This window comes from Protopterus annectens, chromosome 16.part0 (genome assembly GCF_019279795.1).
Source record: "Protopterus annectens isolate FY-2018-M chromosome 16.part0, PAN1.0, whole genome shotgun sequence".
Lineage (NCBI taxonomy): Eukaryota > Metazoa > Chordata > Ceratodontiformes > Protopteridae > Protopterus > Protopterus annectens.
Window position 1 is genome coordinate 342,227,376 of NC_056750.1, and position 19,632 is coordinate 342,247,007.

Below are 19,632 nucleotides of genomic sequence, written 5' to 3' on the forward strand. Positions count from 1 at the left end.
TCATTCCCTCTGTGGATCCCTAGGATCAGACACACGTTTAGTCCTTTTCCTTTTTTTTTCACAGGGACAACTTCTCTGATAAAACATGGAGGATCAGACCCCTGCCTGGATTCAATTAAAGGTACTTAGCACCTCTTCCCATACAAGGATCTGGGTAATTCCCCAAGGCCCCTCAGAAATAATAAGCTGTGGTTCCCCTTCAATGTCAGCAGCGGATGTTTGAAAGGCTTCCAAGGACATGCGCGAAGCAGGTTCTATGTTGGCCTCTGAGAAGGCTGCGGCACAGGAAACTGAAGGTAACGCCAGGCTGCCCTCTGCGTTCCGACTCACCTCAAGAGAGACATCCGGTGGAGGCTGGACAGCAGCAAACTCAGGCCTACATTTCTTGGCCTTTAGTGGTGGCTGTACCTCAGAGCAAGCAGATTCTGCCACGTCACCCTTGGCCAAAAGCTTGAGACTTCAGTTCTCAAGGTAAATGGAAAGTGAAGAAAGCCAACTGCGCAAGGTCTTGGGAATAAAAGCATGACAGATGGAACACTGCATTTGGTTATGGGATGCACCCAAGCAAAACAGGCACTATAATGCTGGTCCTTATGGGGAATCTGCCTCCCAGACTGACATTTACCTTTCTTTAGTGACATGTAACCCAGTAAACAATACAAGGGAAAAGAAAAAAGAACCCCAACAGAGTACATATCTGAAAAATGTAGGCTTGATAACACCAGCAAAACAAAAGTGTTCAGACCGATTTACCACAGCTGCTTTTAGACTTGCAGCAATGATGTTCCGACTCAGGAGAGTATATGCATGCATCACTTTTATGCACTATGCTGACACTGGGATCATATGGCTGACATGTGATGCTCCGTAGGTAATTAAGGCTTTGGTATACTGCTGGACATTGGGTTATCCCTGGCAGGAGATCCCGGAGTTAATGAATACTGCAACAGTGACATGGAAGGACATCAACCAGTTTGTAATGCTTTCTGAAGATGTGGACTGAGGACAGAGTGGCTGCTTTGAGAATGGTTTTACAGTGTAGCCCTTGCACAAAAGTCCCTGAAGTAGTTACTGCTCTGGTAGATTGGGCTTTAACTATTCATAGTAACTGTATGCCATGATTCGTTTAACAGCACTGCGCATCTATTTGCAAGACTTTGGCAAGCTTATTTTCCTTCCAATAAGACACAAACAATTGGTCAGATGGAGTTTTTTTTTTATTTTATTATTTTTTTGTTTTAAGTAAAACCTGAGATTACGCCCAATGAATGAAGAATTCTCACTTGTTTTTGTAAAAAAAAAAAAAAAAAACAAAAAAAAACTGATGCCTGATTAAAAGTCAATTCAGAAACTATTTTAGACAAGAAATGACTGGTTTGAAGGATTACTCTATCCTTATAAAACAAAAAAGGAGGAAATGCACAAAAAGGCCTTTAATTCATAAACTCCTCTAGTTAAGATTAAGACTACTAGCAAAGCAGTTTTCCAGATCAAAAGCTTCAAAGAAGAATTTGCAGCTGGCTGTAAAGGAGGAAGAGTTTGCATGTTTAAAACAGTTCAAAAGTGGCAAGAAGGGACTACTCTTTTCTTTGAATATTTAAATGGACAGCTCTTGTGAGAAAGTCTGACCAGAGTTAGATAAAGGGTGTCAAACAAGCAGAAATAGCTAAAAGATGTACTAAAATAGAAGTTTATGATAAGCCAGATCCAAGGAACTCTAAGACATAGGTAGGTACTAGGATATTGGCCCTAGGGCCTATACAAAGCCTAGCCATAATAATTTGCTGACTATTTCTTCCCACAATATTTACTTCCCTACATGCTCTGAAGGACCAGGGGGGCACCCCTACAGTACTGAGGCCCTGTCCTCTAACTTTGACACCAGAGGAAAAACTCTTCCACTCAGATAAGACAGACTTACTGATGTTGGGTTTTCTAGCCTCTCAAACTTTGCAGTACATCCTGAAAGTTTAACTGGTGCCTGAAAGGAATTAAAATCCTACCATAAGGCCTTCTTTAGATATGTCAGAAGCCTTAAAGAAAAAAAAAAAACAGATCTGTGCAGAACTGGTTGTTAATGGCACCACATATACTGAACCTGCAGAAATAGCCAACCTGCTAGCTGACAGGTTCAGTGAAAACTTCTGCCCTCTGTCCCCGCCACATCTCCCAAAGCATCCCTACCACCTACCCTCCACCTATCATCTCCAAGGAGCAGGTCATTAATGCTCTCTCCAAAGGAAAAAAAACACAGCCTCTATAGTACCTGATAATATCCCAGACTGCATTCTAAATGGATTAAAAGAGGAACTAGCTGCACTGCTAGGTGTACTCTACTCTTTTTAACCAGCCTAAGCAGTGGTTTTGTACCTGCTGAATGGAAAACCCCAACCATCATCCTGTTACATAAAAGGAAGGCCCACTACAGATCCTGGTAACTACAGGCCCAAAAGCCTAACCAGCCTAATCTGCAAGGCTATGGAAAAAATAATCATGGACCTTATCAACAAAAGACATAGGAGACATCCACACAATCTACCTGACCCAGTTTAGCTTTGTTAAAGGGAGATCCTGCCTCTTGAACTTGGTGGACATTGAAACAGTCACCAAAGCCCTGGACAAAGGCAAATCTATGGCCTACCTGGACCTGGCCAAGGCCTTTGACACTATTCCCCACTTGAGCATCATTGATAAACTCACCCAGCTGGAGATCAACCTGTATACTATCAGGAGGGTTGCGAACTGTCTTGCCAATAGTATGCACACAGTCAAAACAAGTGACTCTACCTCCACCAGCAGACTGGTAACCAGTGGTGTTCCACAGGGATCTGTGCTGGAGCCCCTACTGTTTGGAATCTACGTCTCAGATGTGCAAGCTAAAACAAAAGGTCTGTGGCTGACAGTTTGCTAATGATTGTAAACTGGATGCAGTCATCGAGTCCCCAAACAATGTCAACATCCTACAAGAGCGACTTAGACAAACGACTGGTGCCAACGTCATGGGCTAAAACTCAATGCAAAAAATGCATCATTATCCCCTTCAACAAGGGTGACATCCCTGCAGATTACCACATTAATAACAAACACCCTAAGCAAGCAATCAGTGGCAAGAGATTTGGGCACATGGGTTGACAACAACCTTTCCTTTGATCATCATGTCTCCACAGTGGTAAGAAAGGCTTTCTACATTGCCCACCTCATAAGTAGGAGCACTGCATCCAGATTAAAAAAAAAAAAGAAAAAAAAAGGGGGTTGTAACCCACCTGTCCTCATCACTAATCAGGCCAAAACCAGAGCACAGTGTTACCTTTGGTATGTACCTTACTAGGCACCTGCAACAACTGTAAAGACCTCAAAGGTTTCTTAGAAAGAAAATTCAGAATCTTCAGCATGTGTTATATATTGACAGACTGAAATCACAGTAATTATACTCGGTCTCTTACAGACTACTCAGAAGTGACCTCTGCCTTGCATATAAAGCAATCTCAGACCCTGCTCTAATGGAAATGCTGCACATTGGTAAATCAAATGGTACAAGATGAACTCAAGCTAGTATGTGACATCAAGACGACTTGCTGGAGAAACAGATATGTCTCACAGAGGTTACCTCTCCTCTAGAACAAACTTCCAATTCAGGTGAAGCATAGCTCCTCGCTGACCCTATTTAAGCATAATTTGGAGGATTGGATGGGAAAACACAAATTCACCCCAGGAGTTTCACCTGTGTCCCTCTTGGACAGGGGCAGTAGTTGTTGACTTAGTTCCACTTAATACCTTGATATTCTTTGGGACAGGGTTTGTACCTAGGCATGTAAGGGCCCTAGGGTCATTAGCCTAGTAATCTCCTATGATCAGTCCATAATGTGAGCTTCGGGATGCGTAGATTGGGATATATTTGTGACCTCCTGTCATGGATAAGTAAATCCACCTATGTAGGTTCATAGGTTGGTACTAGGCTATCGGCCCTAAGGCCTATGCAAGCCTAGCCATAATAATTCCCTGAAAATTTCTTCCCATAATATTTACTTCTCTGGGCCCCTGTCTAGCAGGGCGACTGACATGATCCCCGGGGTGAATTTCCTATCTCCCATCCAATCATCAAGGTTTCTTTTGAAGAGGGCCAATGAGGCGCTCTGCTTGACATGTATGGGCAGTCTATTCCAGAGTATGGGGAGTCTCTGGGTCAGGAACCTATCCCTCCAACATGTTTTGTTCATTGTGATAAGGTTTAGACCACTGGAGCATGTGGCTCTGAGGGATTGGGATTTCTTTAAGTGGAGCATGTTTAACAGCTCAGGGTTTGACATGGCTTTGTAGAGATCGCCTCTGAGTAGACGATATGCCACACAGTATAGCTGGAGTTTTTTTTAGATGGTCAGCATATGGCATCTGCTTTAGGCTTGTGATTCTTTTAGTGAGGTATTTCTGTGGTCTTTCCAGCTGTTGCAGATGTCTTGTGAGGTACATACCAAATGGGGTATTATACTGTATAATGGGTCTAATGAGGGATGAGTACAGTGGGACAATGACCTCTTTTTTCTGGATGAAAAGCCCTTAGTGATGAGGTGTGCCACATAGAAGGATTTCCTGACAGTTGTGGCGATGTGGTGATCGAAAGTGAGACCACTGTCCACTTCTGTCCCTAAGTCTCATCACACTTTCGATGTTTAGTGTCCTGCCACCTATGTGGTAGTTCATGGGTACGTGTTTTTTTTCCAAAGGGGATAACTATACATTTCTTGGCATTAAGCTTGAGCCCACGGTGCTGGCACCAGGCATCTGTTTCTGTAAGGCCCTTTTGTAGAATATCCACATCATTTGGGGATTCAATAATGGCTCCCAGTTTGCAGTCATCTGCAAACTTTGTTAGCCAGAGTCCCTTAGTGTTGGGCCTGTACTTCAGAGAAGTAGATGCCAAACAAGAGTGGTCCCAGGACTGAACCCTGGAGGTACTCCACTTGTCTGGAGCTGGATTTGGAGTCTGCTACTTTTACAGTCTGGGTTCTGTCAGTAAGCCAGTTGGCAACCCATTGAGTAACATAGGGATTTATGCCCAGCTTAGTAAGTTTATCTATGATTCCAGAGTAGTGGATAGTGTTGAAGGCCTTGGCGAGGTCCAGATAGGCTGTGTGGACCGCCTTACCCTCGTCCACAGCTCTGGAGACAGATTCGAAGAAGTCAATCAGATTCAGGAGACAAGATCGGCCCTTCACAAACCCAAACTGGGTGGGGTCCAGTGTTTGAAGGTTGCCAATGTCTTAGTTTATAAGTTCCATGATAATGCGTTCCATGCCCTTGCAGATCAGGCTTGTCAGACTGATGGGACGGTAGTTCCCGGGATCCAAGGTGGATCCTCCCTTGTGGAGCAGGATAACGGTAGCGGTGCACCACTCAGTGGGCACGAAGCCTGAGGTGAGGCTATGATTAAACATGACACTTAGGTGGGGTGCCAGTTCATTTTGTTATTCATTTAGTACACAGCACGGGATGTCATCTGGTCCCATGGATGCTGTATTCTTAGCTTTGGAGAGTGTTGTTTCTACCTGTGTGGCTGTGATTATCGGAATTTGGCAATCTTTTGGTATTGAGATGGGCCCTTTAGGGGGTGAGAGGGGGGGTGAAGTTGGCACTAAATCGATCTGCCAGGATATTGGCAATATCCTTGGGATCAATATATTTAATGCCATTCTGTTGTAGCTCAGAGCAGATCTGAGCATTGCCATTTAGATTCTTGACATAACTATAGAATGCCTTATGGTTGTCTTTGGAATCTTTGGCAATTTTATTTTCGTAACTAGCTTTTGAGGATTTTATGAGGGATCTCAGCTTCTTACTGAGGCTGGTGAGGGAGTTTTTTGCATCCTGGGATTTTTCTCTTTTCTGCAACAGTTTCTTCCTTCTGTTGTATAGTTTGTTTATAGCAGGGGACCACCAGATTGGCTTCCTTTTTTGGAGAAGAGCATCTTGGTACTATTTGGGATGGCACGATTCATGCACGAGTGGATGTGCTCGTACAGTGCCTTAGTGTAGGATTCTGCAGTTGAATTTCCAGAGCCCGTCTGCGTGGGTGTTGTGAAGTTTGTCACTTCTGACTTCAGTAGCATGAAGTTGGCTTTGGAGAAGTTTAAGGAGGTTTCCTTACTGGGGGGTGGGGGTGGGATGTGGATGTCAAGGGTGATTTGCTTATGGTCAGACCTGACCAATAAGGGGGTGACCATTGGTGTGGAGCATCTATCTCCCATGTTGGTAATGACCAGGTCTAGGATATTGGAGCCCCTGGTGGGACAATGGATTAGTTGATCCACTAAAACTCCTGACCAATTCTTTTTAACATCTGTGTACACATAGAAATGCAAACAATCCATAGTATTTTCCCCCATTATCTCCATGCATTATACATATGTTTTCCTTGTAAATACAATCACTCTAGCATTACCTATATTGCCCATTTCCTGCCTTCCACTCAAACTCAGTCCTCCTCTTGAACATTATTCAGCATGTATTGTGCTCACAAATTCCATTTACTTCTACTTACTCTTTCCTTTTCTAAAGATCCCACCTCCATTTCTTTCATCTCCTTTACAATATTTAGTACTTCACTTAGAATTAGTTTAAATTTTTGATTTCCATTTTCCAGTAATTGCTCTTTTGGCAGCCAGCAATAACCTTAGCAAAGCCTTATTATGTCTACGCAATTTAGACCCTGTGTCCCATCTCAAAAGAATAATTTCCTTAGTTACAGTGATTTGTTCCTCCAACATTTCTGACAAAGTACTTTGCAGGAAATCAGTGTGCCAACTCATTACATTATCAAACATGTCCCCATTTTTTGCATCACATCTCCAGCATTTTCAATCCACCGGAGGAAAAATGCTATGATGTCTGCTTGGGGTAAAAAAACATCTATGCAAAAACTCTCAAGCAATAATCCTTGTACTTGTGAGCAATACAGATGTGCCCCCCCACACACACACACACACACATTGTTCCTTTGTAAACTGCCTTTCCAGTCACACTTCCTCCAGCTTTTCTAACCTCCTCTGATTGAGCTGTATGCTTATCATGCGGTACTTTGTATTCCATACTATTTAAATTAAATTTGTTTGCCTTAAGAGTTTTTAGTAGCTTCTAGAGCGGAAGCAACTAAAAACTCTTAAGGCAGTCAAATTTCATTTAGCACTCCGCAAGCCCTTCTCTTCCTATGGTCTGTTAATCCCTGGTAGGGAAGGCAGTCTCTAACCTGCAGTCCAAACTCTTGCTTAGCCTCTATTACCTTTCCCTGTGTAGATATTTGCTCCCAATACTTTGGTTCCCATGCTAAATTTCCTCCAGTAAATTCCATCCCCCTTTTGCTTATTTTCTAGATCTCTACTTGGAGCCATCCTCATTAGTAAACTCTTTTATCCATTCCATATTGGTTTAGTTCTAACAATGTTTCTGTTATTTTATGAATATTTATGGTGGTGGTTATTCTCCTTAAGGACCTGCATCCAAAAAATCTTATTCTCTCCTTATTTCTCACCCCCCCCCCAGTCATCATCCCTTTCAACCTTAGGCAGATTCCTTGAGATTAGAAGACCAATGTAGTCTTGCCCAAAAGGGGATCATCGGTAGTATCCTTGGATTGTCTTTGAAGAACTTTGGAAATCAGAGGAAAGACTTAAGTTGCCCTTCTATGTTATAAAGAAGGCATCTGTTGTCATTGCCTGTTTACAAGATGTTATGCAGCAACACAGACTCTGTTGCCAGTTTTGTACTGATGCAAATGAGTCTTGTTGAAGAATGCTGAACTGACCAATGAGCTAAAGGAAGACCTCTCTGTTTAACATCCACTTGTTGGGACCTGTCCTAGACCTGCTTAGAGAATCTGTTAGTATGTTGAATGGCCACTTCCCAAGCTGTTGTGATGAACCTGACAATGCTTTAAGACATTATCCTGTCTTGTTTAGGTACCATACAACAGTGGTATTATCTGTCTTTAATTGTAGAATACCCAGTGTCCACAGCTGCTGAAGAATCTTGAGATCACTGATTAGGGCCTATCATCTCTAATAATAATGTGACTTTTCTGTCCAAATTATCACTGCTGCAGTACTCCAAACTGTACTTGCCAAATAACATGGACATCGGGCTAAAGTAACATCACCAAGACCTTCCATATAGAGCCATACATCCGACATATGACCTTAGCCCATAGACTTAAGGGTACACAAGTGGATTTAACAGCATGAGATCCTCAGACTATTTCAAAGCCAGGAGACCTGAAGACAACTGAGGAAAGGTCAGTTAGGATGAGAGAAGGAAGAGAGATGCTCATGAGATCCTCAGACTATTCCAAAGCCAGGAGATCTGGCAACAACTGAGGAAAGGTCAGCTTGGATGAGGGAAGGCAGAGAGTTGCTCCCTCTTGGTCCATGAAAAAAACAAAGGATAATACATAGGAAAAAAGGGGAGATGGTAGGATGGAAAATACTGAAATTGTGATCAGCAGGATGCCTATTCTTATGGTAAGTTACACAATTGCATTATATCTTCACCCTTAGATTACTGTTGCAGTATTCCAAACTGTTGTGTAATTTCCAAAGCTTAATATGTAGTAAGGCTGAATGGATCAGGCATACAGGACTGTCAATTAATTCACAGAGAACAGATCTGGCAAAGGAGGCTCTGGATCCAGAAAAGGCATCTACCCTATAGTGTTTAGTGAGTGTATACAGAGGTCCATGTTGCTGCTTCAATAACAACTCTCAATACAGAGGAGGCAACTGCTCTACTGAACAGGCTTTAGCTGCAGAAGGTAAGGATTCACCATGGTGGACGTACCAAAAGGAAATTGATTTAGAAATCCAGTTAGAGTTGCCCAATTTGGCTTCCTCAAAACAAACAGCTGGTCAGTTTTCCGACTCTCTTTGGTCTAATCCAAAAAGAGTTTGAGTGGTCTGTACAAATCCAGAGAATGAAGGATTCGTTCAACCCTTATTTTGATGGTTAGGGAAGAAGGTGGGAAGATCAATGGTCTGATTGAGGGACAACTCAATGACCACCTTTGGCATAAATCAAGTGCTGGCCCTCAGAAAAACCCTGTACTTATGAAACATAAAAAATAGAGTGGAAGATGATGACCTGAAGCTCAGAAACTCTTCTGGGAGAAGCAAGGGAGAATGGTTTTCGGTTTTCCATGTAAAGAATTTTAAATAAGTGGAAGTCGCTGGTTCAAAAGGTGATGGAGTAAGTTTTTCTAAGACAAGGTTTACGTCCCATGAGGGAAGATGGCTTCCTACGTGGGTTCAAGTGAAGAACACCCTTGAGATACTGCTTTATCTCAAATCTAGAAAGGAGTGGAGGGTCTAGACGCAAGGATGCAGAAACAGCAGCTAAGTGTGCATTAACACAGCAGTACACAAGACCAGCACTTAACAGTTCACACAAATAAGACAGGATAATAAAACTCCCTATTTGAGTAGGGTGGAAAATCTTTTACATTTGGACATGCAAGACTTTCTCATGGCAGGTTTCCTTGCCTCCAGAAGAACCTGTAGCCCATCCTCAGAAAACAGGTGTCTGAAAGAGACCAGAATGTCATCATCCTCACTGTCACACGGGGCTGGATGATGGAGTCCTTGTTTTGTGTGAGCAAGTCCACTATGAAGGGCAACTTCTACTGATCCACTAGCAGCTACAATGCAAGAGACTTCCACTGTACCACAACTGCACTTAACACTATGCCTTGCTACCCGAATAACTGGAGTCACCATGGAAATAGCCTGCTGTTTAATGTCAGACACTTCCAGGGTAGTCAGGGTTTTATTCAAATCAGTCAGGATTGACAACAAATATTTGATCACTTGTGTTTGGTAATTCACAGTTCTGAAGTCCAAGGTGGAAGAGGTGTAAACCTTCTTTCCATGCATGTCCAATGCCCTAGTATCTTTGTCTAAGGGTAAGCATTAGTAGCACACAAATGTTTTGATGGCTTGCTTTTGGAAGCAGAAAAAGCAGAGGGATCTGCTAAGAGGATTTTATATAAAAATTTTAGGTCTTCAGGCACCTTATATAACCTATCAGGTCTCTTAGGTACTGGAGATTGAGAGTCAGGTACAGCAGAAGTGAATGCAATATTGTCGTTTTAACACTAAAAATTCTATTGGAACAAGATGTACCTAAATATGATCTGCTTATGTACCCTTACACCCAGTGGCTTAGGTCATACATTGGATATATGGCTTCATGGAAGGTTCTGGCATTGGTGTCCCAGCCAAATGTCCAGGTTACTTGGAAAGATAACTCAAGAGTTTGGAATACTAGATGCAAGAACATCTCAATTTACCCTGAACTTCAGTTTCTTATGGGCAAGCTCCCCATGCAAAGTGTGAGTTTTTGTTTGAGGGCTTTCATTAAAACAAAAGTCTTGCAAGATGTGACACAGGCACAAATGGATATAAAGAGAGCAAATGTATAAAAGATCAATCTGGCAAACATTAGTGTATGCATGTAACACAAAAGCTGTAACTAGACATTTAAAAAAAAGCGGTTATACATAACAGGTGGGAGTAATAAAATCTTATCATAATGGCAACACTTTCCATATTAGCCTTGAATGTGAATGGTCTCACAGATATACATGAAAAACAGAGCAGAGAACTATATTACGAAATTCAGGTGCAAATAGCTATGCTACCAGAGACGCATATGGAAATAACTGAGCATGTGAATTTGATAAAGGATTTCAGGACAGTTATTCAGCAGAGTATCTGGGACAGAAGAAAAAAATTGTAGTACTTTTATTAATGTCTACAGGAGCCGCCAATGGTGGCAGAAGAGCGGGGGGGATAATGGTAGATATGTAGTACTAAGGGCTACTGGTTAGGGAGGAGGATTATGCTGCCATGTATTTATATTCTACCTAAAACTGCTACAATGGAGCTTAAGAAACTGTTAGGGTAAATCAGTTTTTAGCTGGGAATATTACCTACATGCGGGGACTGGAATTTGAGTTACAACAGTAAGGCTGCATCAGGGATGTCTAGAAGGGGAAAATAAGACAGTAAAATTTCTGAAGAAATTTATGAAAATATTTGGTATGGATGATGTGAATTCAGTAGTAGGAGCTCTGAGAGAATTTACATATTCCCTCAAGGTACAAAAACTGAGCTAGACTAGACAGAAATCATATTTCACAGGAACATTTGTATCCAAGTGAAAGTCTTGACATGCATCCAATAACTTTCTGATCATGGACCAATAACAACTAAAATAAAAATGCAGGGTAATAAAATAAGACTCCACACTTTCCCACCTACCTGTCAAACAGAGAGGAATATAAGGAATGGGTAGTGGAAATTTTGGGGGGGATTTATTAAGGAAGATAGAAATTTCTTCAGAAAATAGAGCTAGAGAGTGGGTTAAAATGAAAGTAGAATTTAAGAACATGGTAGAAATAAAAGAAAAAAAGACGTGGTTAAATTATTTAGAGGGACTGACCAAGGTTAACGTATTATAGAATAGGGGGAATCACACAGAACAAGCAGAGGCACAACTGCAGAGTGCAAAAAATAGAAAATAAAGGACTGCCTCAATAAAATGCATGCATTTTGAAAGACTGCTAAGTATCTGTTTTTTGATAATATTTCCAAAGTATAAAAGCTTTACCGCAATGGCTCAAGTATCAGAAAGTAGAAAGTGTTGTTGCCAAACTTAGGGAGCCTATAACAAGGAAAATTGCCAGAGATTCTGCAGAGGTATTAGAAATATTTTGGACATTTTATGAAAATCTGTATAAAACAGAGAATGTGGAAATAAAGGGAAAAATACAAATGGAAATGTTTATAGAAGAATTAAATGAGCCAAGATTAGAGGCAGAAGTGTGTCAATTACTAATTGATGGGAAGAGATGATATAAAAATGGTGATGTATAACCAATCTACAGGAAATTCTCCAGAATAGATGGCATTCCTGTAGAGGTTTGGAAGCTAGAAGGGAGGAAAATGATAAAGATTGTGAAGATTTTAACAGTATTTTTAAGAGAAGGAGAAGCACCAACATCCTGGAAGAACGCTGTCATCGCTGTAATACCTAAAGATGGTACAGACCCATCAGATCCAGTTTCACATAGGTCCAACATAGACTCTAAACCATGATTTTGAAGTTTTTAGGCCGCAGTGGTTAGCATTGTCGCCTCACAGCAAGAGGTTCTCGGATTCAATTCTCGGCTGGAGCGTCTTCTATGTGGAGTCTGCATGTCCTCCCCTTGGTTGAGTGACATTTAAAGACATGTAGGTAGGTGTGTGCATGAATGGGTATGCCTTCTTTGAAGGTTGGGCATCAGGCTGGCACCTCGGCACTGTAAAAATCCACTGCCAATCATCACCGGCATTCTGCTGTGGCGATCCCTAACCAGGAAAAGCCAAAAGACATTAGTATGTCTATAATGGATAAAAAATGGCAAAGATTATGCCAAAATTGCTAGATATGGATCAATGTGGTTTTGTGGTGAAGGGGCTAACATTTGACAACAACGATGATCCAGAGGGAAGCAGAAAGTAAGAAAATACCACTGCTGCTGGTGGGTGTTGATGCAAAAAAGCATTCACTAGAGTAAGTTGGTATTTTACGAGTAGGGCAATGGATGCATTTGCATTATCTGACACAATAAGGTTAATTAGGAATACATACGAGGGATTGGATGAGGGATTGGATGGGAACATTTAAGTGGGAGGGTTCTTTTCTGTTAAGCTCTGTTGGAATAGAAGAACCAGGCAGGGGTGTCCTCTTTCCCTTTTATCTGCATTATATTTAGAACCCCTGGCAAAAGAAAACAAGGGACTCAGAAGTTCAAGGATACACTTAGCATGGTAATTAGGAAAAGATGGCTTTATTTGCAGATGATATTATTGTGTACCTGATAAAACCAGAAGGAGGATATATTGGTGGTGTGGAACATTCTGGGACAGTTTCAAGTCTTCAGAATACAAAATTAATAAAGATAAAACAAAGGCAAAAGTTGTAATCTATGTACCCACACATTCATATCAATGGGGACATGATAAAATTAAGTACTTAAGAGTATGGGTAGAAAAATATTCTGTTATGGCAGCTAAGGATATGTGGGAAGACACTAAAGATAATACAAAAACTAAGAAACCGGAAGCTCTCCTTTAAATCGGTATGGATAGCAAGATACAAGCAGTGAAAATGCGTTTAGTCTCATTAGTTTTATACACAGGTCAGGCATATTTTTATCAACCAGAGAAGTAGAGGATCACAAATTAATAAAACAATTGAACGATTTTATCTGAGAAAAGAGGGCAAGAGTCAAGTGGGATAAGTTGATCCTTCCAATAGAGCAAGGTGGTTTGGGATTACATGATTTGAAGGGGCATTTCTGAGCTATACAGTTAAGGCTGCTATGCATAGCCCAAGCAGAAAGCTATAATTCAAAGTGGAAAAGGATGATGAAAGGGGGGGGGGTGCTCAAGAAATAAGGAGACACTGATATTTTGGATGCAGATCCTTAACAGCAATAATCATACATACTATATTCATGAAGTAACGGAAAGTATTTTAAGAACTAAGTCAACACGGGAATGGAAAAAATAGAGATGACTGCAATTAGAGGTACAGAAAATAGGCAAGGGGGGCTGGAATTTTCGGAAGAAAACTGGCAAATGACCAAGGTACTGCAAACAAATAATTAGTGAAGTAAAGGTAATAAACTGGGAAGAGGCCAGAATACATTTGGATTGCAGGCTACAGACTGATATCAATATTTGATAGGGAAGCAAAGAGAAAAGAAAAAGGGGATGTTAAGTGCAAGACCAGCACTGGTACAGTTTTTAGTACAGAAGCTGCTGTTACAAAAGGGATAATCAGTAGGGGGTATAAAATATTGCATGACAACTATAAGAACCAGAAGAGGTTAGAAAGGATTGGGAAAGAGAGATTGGATAAGCAATTTAAAAAGAAACAATGGGAGGATATATATATATATATATATATATATATATATATATATATATATATATATTTTTTTTTTTTTTTTTTTTGCTGAAGTGTAATGAGTTGGCAGTCTAACAATTTCCTGCAGACTGTTAGAAATACAGGGTGGGCAAATTGGTTTGTTTGTGTCTTTCGGCTTTTCCCGGTTAGGGGTCGCCACAGCAGAACTCCGTTCCGCTAATGATTGGCAGTTGATTTTTACGTACCGGCTTGCCAGGCCTGACGCACAACCTTCAACGAAGGTATGCCCATTCACGCATGTCTCCACACAGAAGACGCTCTAGCTGAGAATCGAACCGGACAGCATCTTACTGTGAGGTGACAACGCTACCGCAGCACCACAACTGCTGCAACTAAGAAATTTTTTTTTTTTAGTTCTGATACTGTATCTAGGCAGTTCATTTCTGTAAGGCCTTGCCGAGTTTAACTTTGATGGTTACCATAGGTGTATACTAGGCTAATGGCCCTGGAGCCTCCATAAGCCTAGCCCATAAATGTTCCCTGGCATCATGCCGCCCGATGTTAGTTCCCAGTGCCTCTATCAAGTAGAGCCACTGCAGCGATCCCTGGTGTGATCTTACTACTTCTCATCCACTCAAGATTTCTCTTGAAGAGGGACAGTGATGTGCTCTGCTTGACAGGTATAGGAAGCCTATTCCAGAGCATGGACAGTCTCGAGGTTATGAACCTGTTTCCACCAACATGTTCTGCTGTTGTGGTAATGCGTTTGAGGTCTCTGGAGCTTGTAGTGCGGAGGGATTTGGATTTCTTTAGGCGTAGCATTTCTAACACAGCTGGGACATACATGGCTTTGTAAGTCAAGCAGAGATCGCCTTAGTAGACGATATGAGACAGACAGTAGCTGGAGTTTTTTGAGAATGTCAATTTAGGACATGTGTTTAAGGCCTAGGATCCTCTTTGTGAGGTACTTTTGTGGCCTTTCCAGCTGTTGCATGTGTCTAGTGAGGTACATGCCAAATGGGGCATTATGCTCTATGACTTGCCTAATGAGGGGAAGAACAGAGAAAGAGGAGGACCTCCTTCTTCTGGGATACAAAACCTTTGGTAATGAGATGTGCCACATAGGACTTTCTGACCACAGTGGCAATGTGGTCGTAAGAGTGGGTGCAGTCAACCTGTTATAACGCCTTCAGTGTTTAGTGGGCTCCCATCGATATGGTAACTAGTGGGAACCGAGTTTTTCCCAAAGGGGATGAAGACGCATTTTTTGGCATTAAGCTTAAGGCCATGGTTTCGATAACAGTCACTGATCTCAGTGGGGCCTTTCCGTAGGATGGCTACATCACCTGGGGAGTTAATAATGGCTCTCAACTTGCAGTCGTCTGCGAACTTGGTAAGCCAGAGTCCCTCCATGTTGGCCTGGACTTCTAAGAAATAGATGCCAAACAGGAGAGCCATGTAATGTTTGATTGAGAAAGACTGGGTAGATAATAAGTGATGTATAAAGCTTGCAGCTGTGAGTGTGTTAGTATGGTTTGTGATGTAAAATGCTTGCTACTAGGATTGTGTCAGTGTGGTTTGTTTTCAGTTATATAAATTTATGTATGATTGCCTAAGTAGTAAGTGATGGTTTAATAAAGATGTTTGTTATTTAAAAAAGGCAGGAATTGAATAATTTACATAATATTGTTTAGGTTATATGACATATAACAATATATGTGAAGTATAATGTTTAATTCAATAAAGGTGTTTAAAAAAATCTTTTTTTCCCAATCTAATAGCACTATTTTTTTTTAAAATCCTGTCAGGGTCAAACCAGATACATTAGGATAGTCAGTCAGTGGTATGGAGGGCTGTTAACTAATGAAACAAGTGATCCTTGCTGCCTTTTTTTTTTTTTTTAAGTCATGGAAGGATAAACCAGGCATTTTAAATCGGTCATGGGGACTTTTTACAGATGCAATGATTGGCCCTGCGGTTTTGTTGTTTAACTCTAGCTTTGCAGCCCTAAGGTGTACAAGATTTAAGTAAAACAGACTACAAGCTCTGACGGGTCTATATTAAATCAGCGAACGCTTAAAGCGAACGCTGATTGATCGAACTTATGTAAGCGAAAGCTTAAAATATCGAAGCAACAGAAACCCGAATTTTTTCCTAGGGAAAGAATTTGGTTGTCCGTTTGTTGCTTCGGTATTTTCAGTGCTATGGTGGAAAGTTACGGGTCGGGTTCAGGTAAGTGTGCGATTGTGTGAATGTGAGTGTTAGGGCGGGTTAGGGGAGTTAGGGCGCGGGTTAGGTATGTGTGCGATTGTGTGGACGTGAGGATTAGGTGGGTTAGGGAGAAGGTGAGGTGAGTGTGCGATAGTGACAGAAGTTAGGGTTTGGGTTAAGGTAAGTGGATAGTTAGTGTTGTGTGTATACAGTTTAGTGTAGGGTTAGGTGTCAGATTTTAGGTGTATGTGTGTGGATTGCTGTTTGTTTGGTGTGCTTGTGTTGTGTGCATGTGTTTTGGATCAGCGATTTTTTTCCCTAGGGGAAAAAAAAAAAAAAAAAAAAAAAAAAAAAAAAATCGCTGTTCTGACAGTTTGAGATTGCAAGCTTTCGCTTACATAAGTCCGATCAATCAGCATTCGCTTTTTTAAACGTTCGCTGATCTAATATAGACCCGCTCTGGCTACTGTTTATGGGAAAAATACATTTTTTTTCTATTTTTTTGTCCCAGCAGGGTCAAAACAGATACTGTTGGTGGGCCATGAAGATGAGGGCTGTGTGTGAAAGAAATGACTGGCCCTGTTTGCTGTTTCAACTTTGGCTTTGCAAGAATAATGTGTATTTGGGTGAGGTAATCTGGAATACAAGGTGTGACTACTGTTTTTGTGCACAGTGTGTGCAACAAATATAAACTTAATGTTACCACTGCTACCATTACTTTAATCCTGGCTGAGGAAATGCCGATACTATTTAGGTGGATACTGGATATGGTGACTGTGGACAAAATGATTGGCCTTGCTGTTTTGTTGCTATAACTCTAGCTTTGCAGGATAAGGTGTATTTGGGTGAAGTAAGATCGACTACAATCTGAGACAGGACTGTTTATGTGGAAAAAAAAAAACACTACTACAACCAAAATCTTCTTTTTTGTTTTTTAACCTGGCAGGGTCAAAGCAGAAATGTTTACAACAGTGGGATGCAGGCTGCATGTGAATACAATGACGGCCCTGCTGTTTACAATTGTAATTTTGGCTTTGGAAGACTAATGCGCATTTGGGGAAACAGGATGGAATACACGGTGTAACTGTTTGCGTGCATCAAAAATACATTAATGACATTATTATTAGTATCACTATATGTAAGGAAAACATGCTGGTGGACTACTTCATGTGTGCAATGTATGGCCAGTTATCTGTATGAAATGATAAGCACAGTCATTTCTGGCTCTGTAATATAGCTCTGCACCATTACAGTTATTCTTATCTCATCTGGCTGCTACCTGCAGCCCCTTGGTTTGATGTCACTAGCCATCTCAGAGTCTGTGACTATACCCCCAGCACAAAAAAACACTACAATAGCCACAGCCAACAAAAGAGAAGGAAGTATTCAGACAGACACACAGACACACAGAGACACAGAGACACAGAGACACAGAGACACAGAGACACAGAGACACAGAGACACAGAGACACAGAGACACAGAGACACAGACACACAGAGACACAGACACACAGAGACACAGACACACAGAGACACAGACACACACACAGACAGACACACACACAGACAGACACACACACAGACAGACACACACACACAGACAGACACACACACACAGACAGACACACACACACAGACAGACACACACACACAGACAGACACACACACACAGACAGACACACAGACAACAAAAGAGAAGGAAGTATTCAGACAGACACACAGACACAGCCAACAAAAGAGAAGGAAGTATTCAGACAGACACACACAGACACAATCTTGCAAAAGGGCAAAGAAAAAAGGCCCAAAGGGGCCAGGAGACAAAGTGGAAAACTATTAAAAATAAACAGATAAACGGTCATAATAAATGAAAAAGGCAATGATACAGTAAGCAAACAGAGAATTACAGTTTTTGAAATTACCACAATCTGCTGTCTTGGGCCATTTACATTCATGACACTGAGTAAAGCAACATTTGAGACAGAAATGGAACTATGGTGCATACTTTGAGGGGGAAGGGACCAAAAGTAGCCAGGGAAAGTTGCATGTCCCAAGTCATCCTAATGCCTGCACTCCTTAGTCTAGCTGTTACCATGATAAATGAACATCTTCACACCAGATCAACTGGCTTCCAATCATTTATCTTCCCCCTAACGGTGGGCATATTTTTTTCATCCACCTTAATTCATTCATTTCGGCTGTCCCAGTCCCCTAGTTCACCTCCAGGTCTATCTGTTCCTCCGTCCTCCCACGGATTTCTCAGAGTGTGCTGGGGCCAATGGACCTTAAGGTCATCCTTGGGGGTGGAGCAGTGCTAGCAACTGCTTCTGCTGCTGTGGGGATTATTATGGCCTATGCTTATTTCCCCTCTCCCCAACCCCTGCATTCAAACTACTCCTCTCTGTAGACCATGCCTCCTCTCAGGGATGGTCTTCAACAAATATCCTCAAACCCATCCCTCCCTCCCTGCCACCACCTCAGATGCCCAAGCCACTACCGGAACCTGGGTCATGTGGGTCTTATTTAGGACTTAATCCCTCTACACAACAGCATTGGCAGTAGACATCTTAAGAATGTGAGATACCATTCTTACAAATACAATCTTGAGTAACTGCAGTACAACACACTTCTAACTCTGAATTCAAATGGTACATAGCAAACTAAAAAAGTTATAGCTTCAGTAAACACCATCTCTCAAATTATGCAAGATGAACAAAGTCTATTATACCACTCTCAGCTTAAATCTAAAACTGTAATTTAAAAACATATGAACACATGCCTTATTTTTCAGTTTTTCCATTTCGTCATTGGAGGTGCAGATCGACATAGCCTCTGCCCATTCTAGCCTCTCTTGCGCAGTTCGCTCCACTAAACTATCAAATGTCTCAAAGTAAAGCCAGGCCAAGTCCTCTGCCAACTGTAGCTTCCCGCAAGCAATATGCCTCCACATGGGCCAAAAGAGCTTTGGATAACAGCCATCATCTGCTCTGGTACGCACATAAGCTGCTATCTTTCGCAAATAGTACATGCTGAACTTGGAAGGCGGTGGAATTGGTAAGGCACCCACAATAAATGGCTCAGACTTCACCCACAGGTTGACATCACTGGACTCCATTTCTAGTGAAACAAGATGGAAATCTGCATTAGTTTTATCAAGATCAGAAAAGACACTCATCATAAAAAAGCTTCACTCTTTATAGTATGGATTTCTACAACACATGAACTGGAATGCCAGCTGATCATCTGTTTCAACAGTTATTCCTCAATAAGAGATAAAAACTGCAAGAACATAAGCTATTCCAGCTTGAAACTGAATAAGCCAACAATACGTAGGAAAAGGAGTAAAACACTGCATAATTTTCTAAATCTAAATTTCTGTCTTGGGAACTTAAAAACAAGAGCTGCTACTTACTACTTGACTATTTCTAACACTTTCTAACTCAAGTCAAAAGACTACTGCTAGTGCCT

The 19,632-nt window shown here is 41.4% G+C and overlaps 1 protein-coding gene across 8 annotated transcripts in view; it reads right to left on the bottom strand.

Moving 5' to 3' along the window:
• LOC122790302 (TBCC domain-containing protein 1-like) overlaps window positions 1-19,632 on the bottom strand; it is a 563,587-nt gene that overhangs the window by 430,916 nt on the left and 113,039 nt on the right. For all 8 annotated transcript variants that reach the window (XM_044057812.1, XM_044057808.1, XM_044057811.1 and 5 more), the window contains exon 3: window positions 18,944-19,281. In XM_044057812.1, coding sequence (XP_043913747.1) covers window positions 18,944-19,281 — 338 coding nt within the window. The remainder of the gene's footprint in view (window positions 1-18,943; window positions 19,282-19,632) is intronic.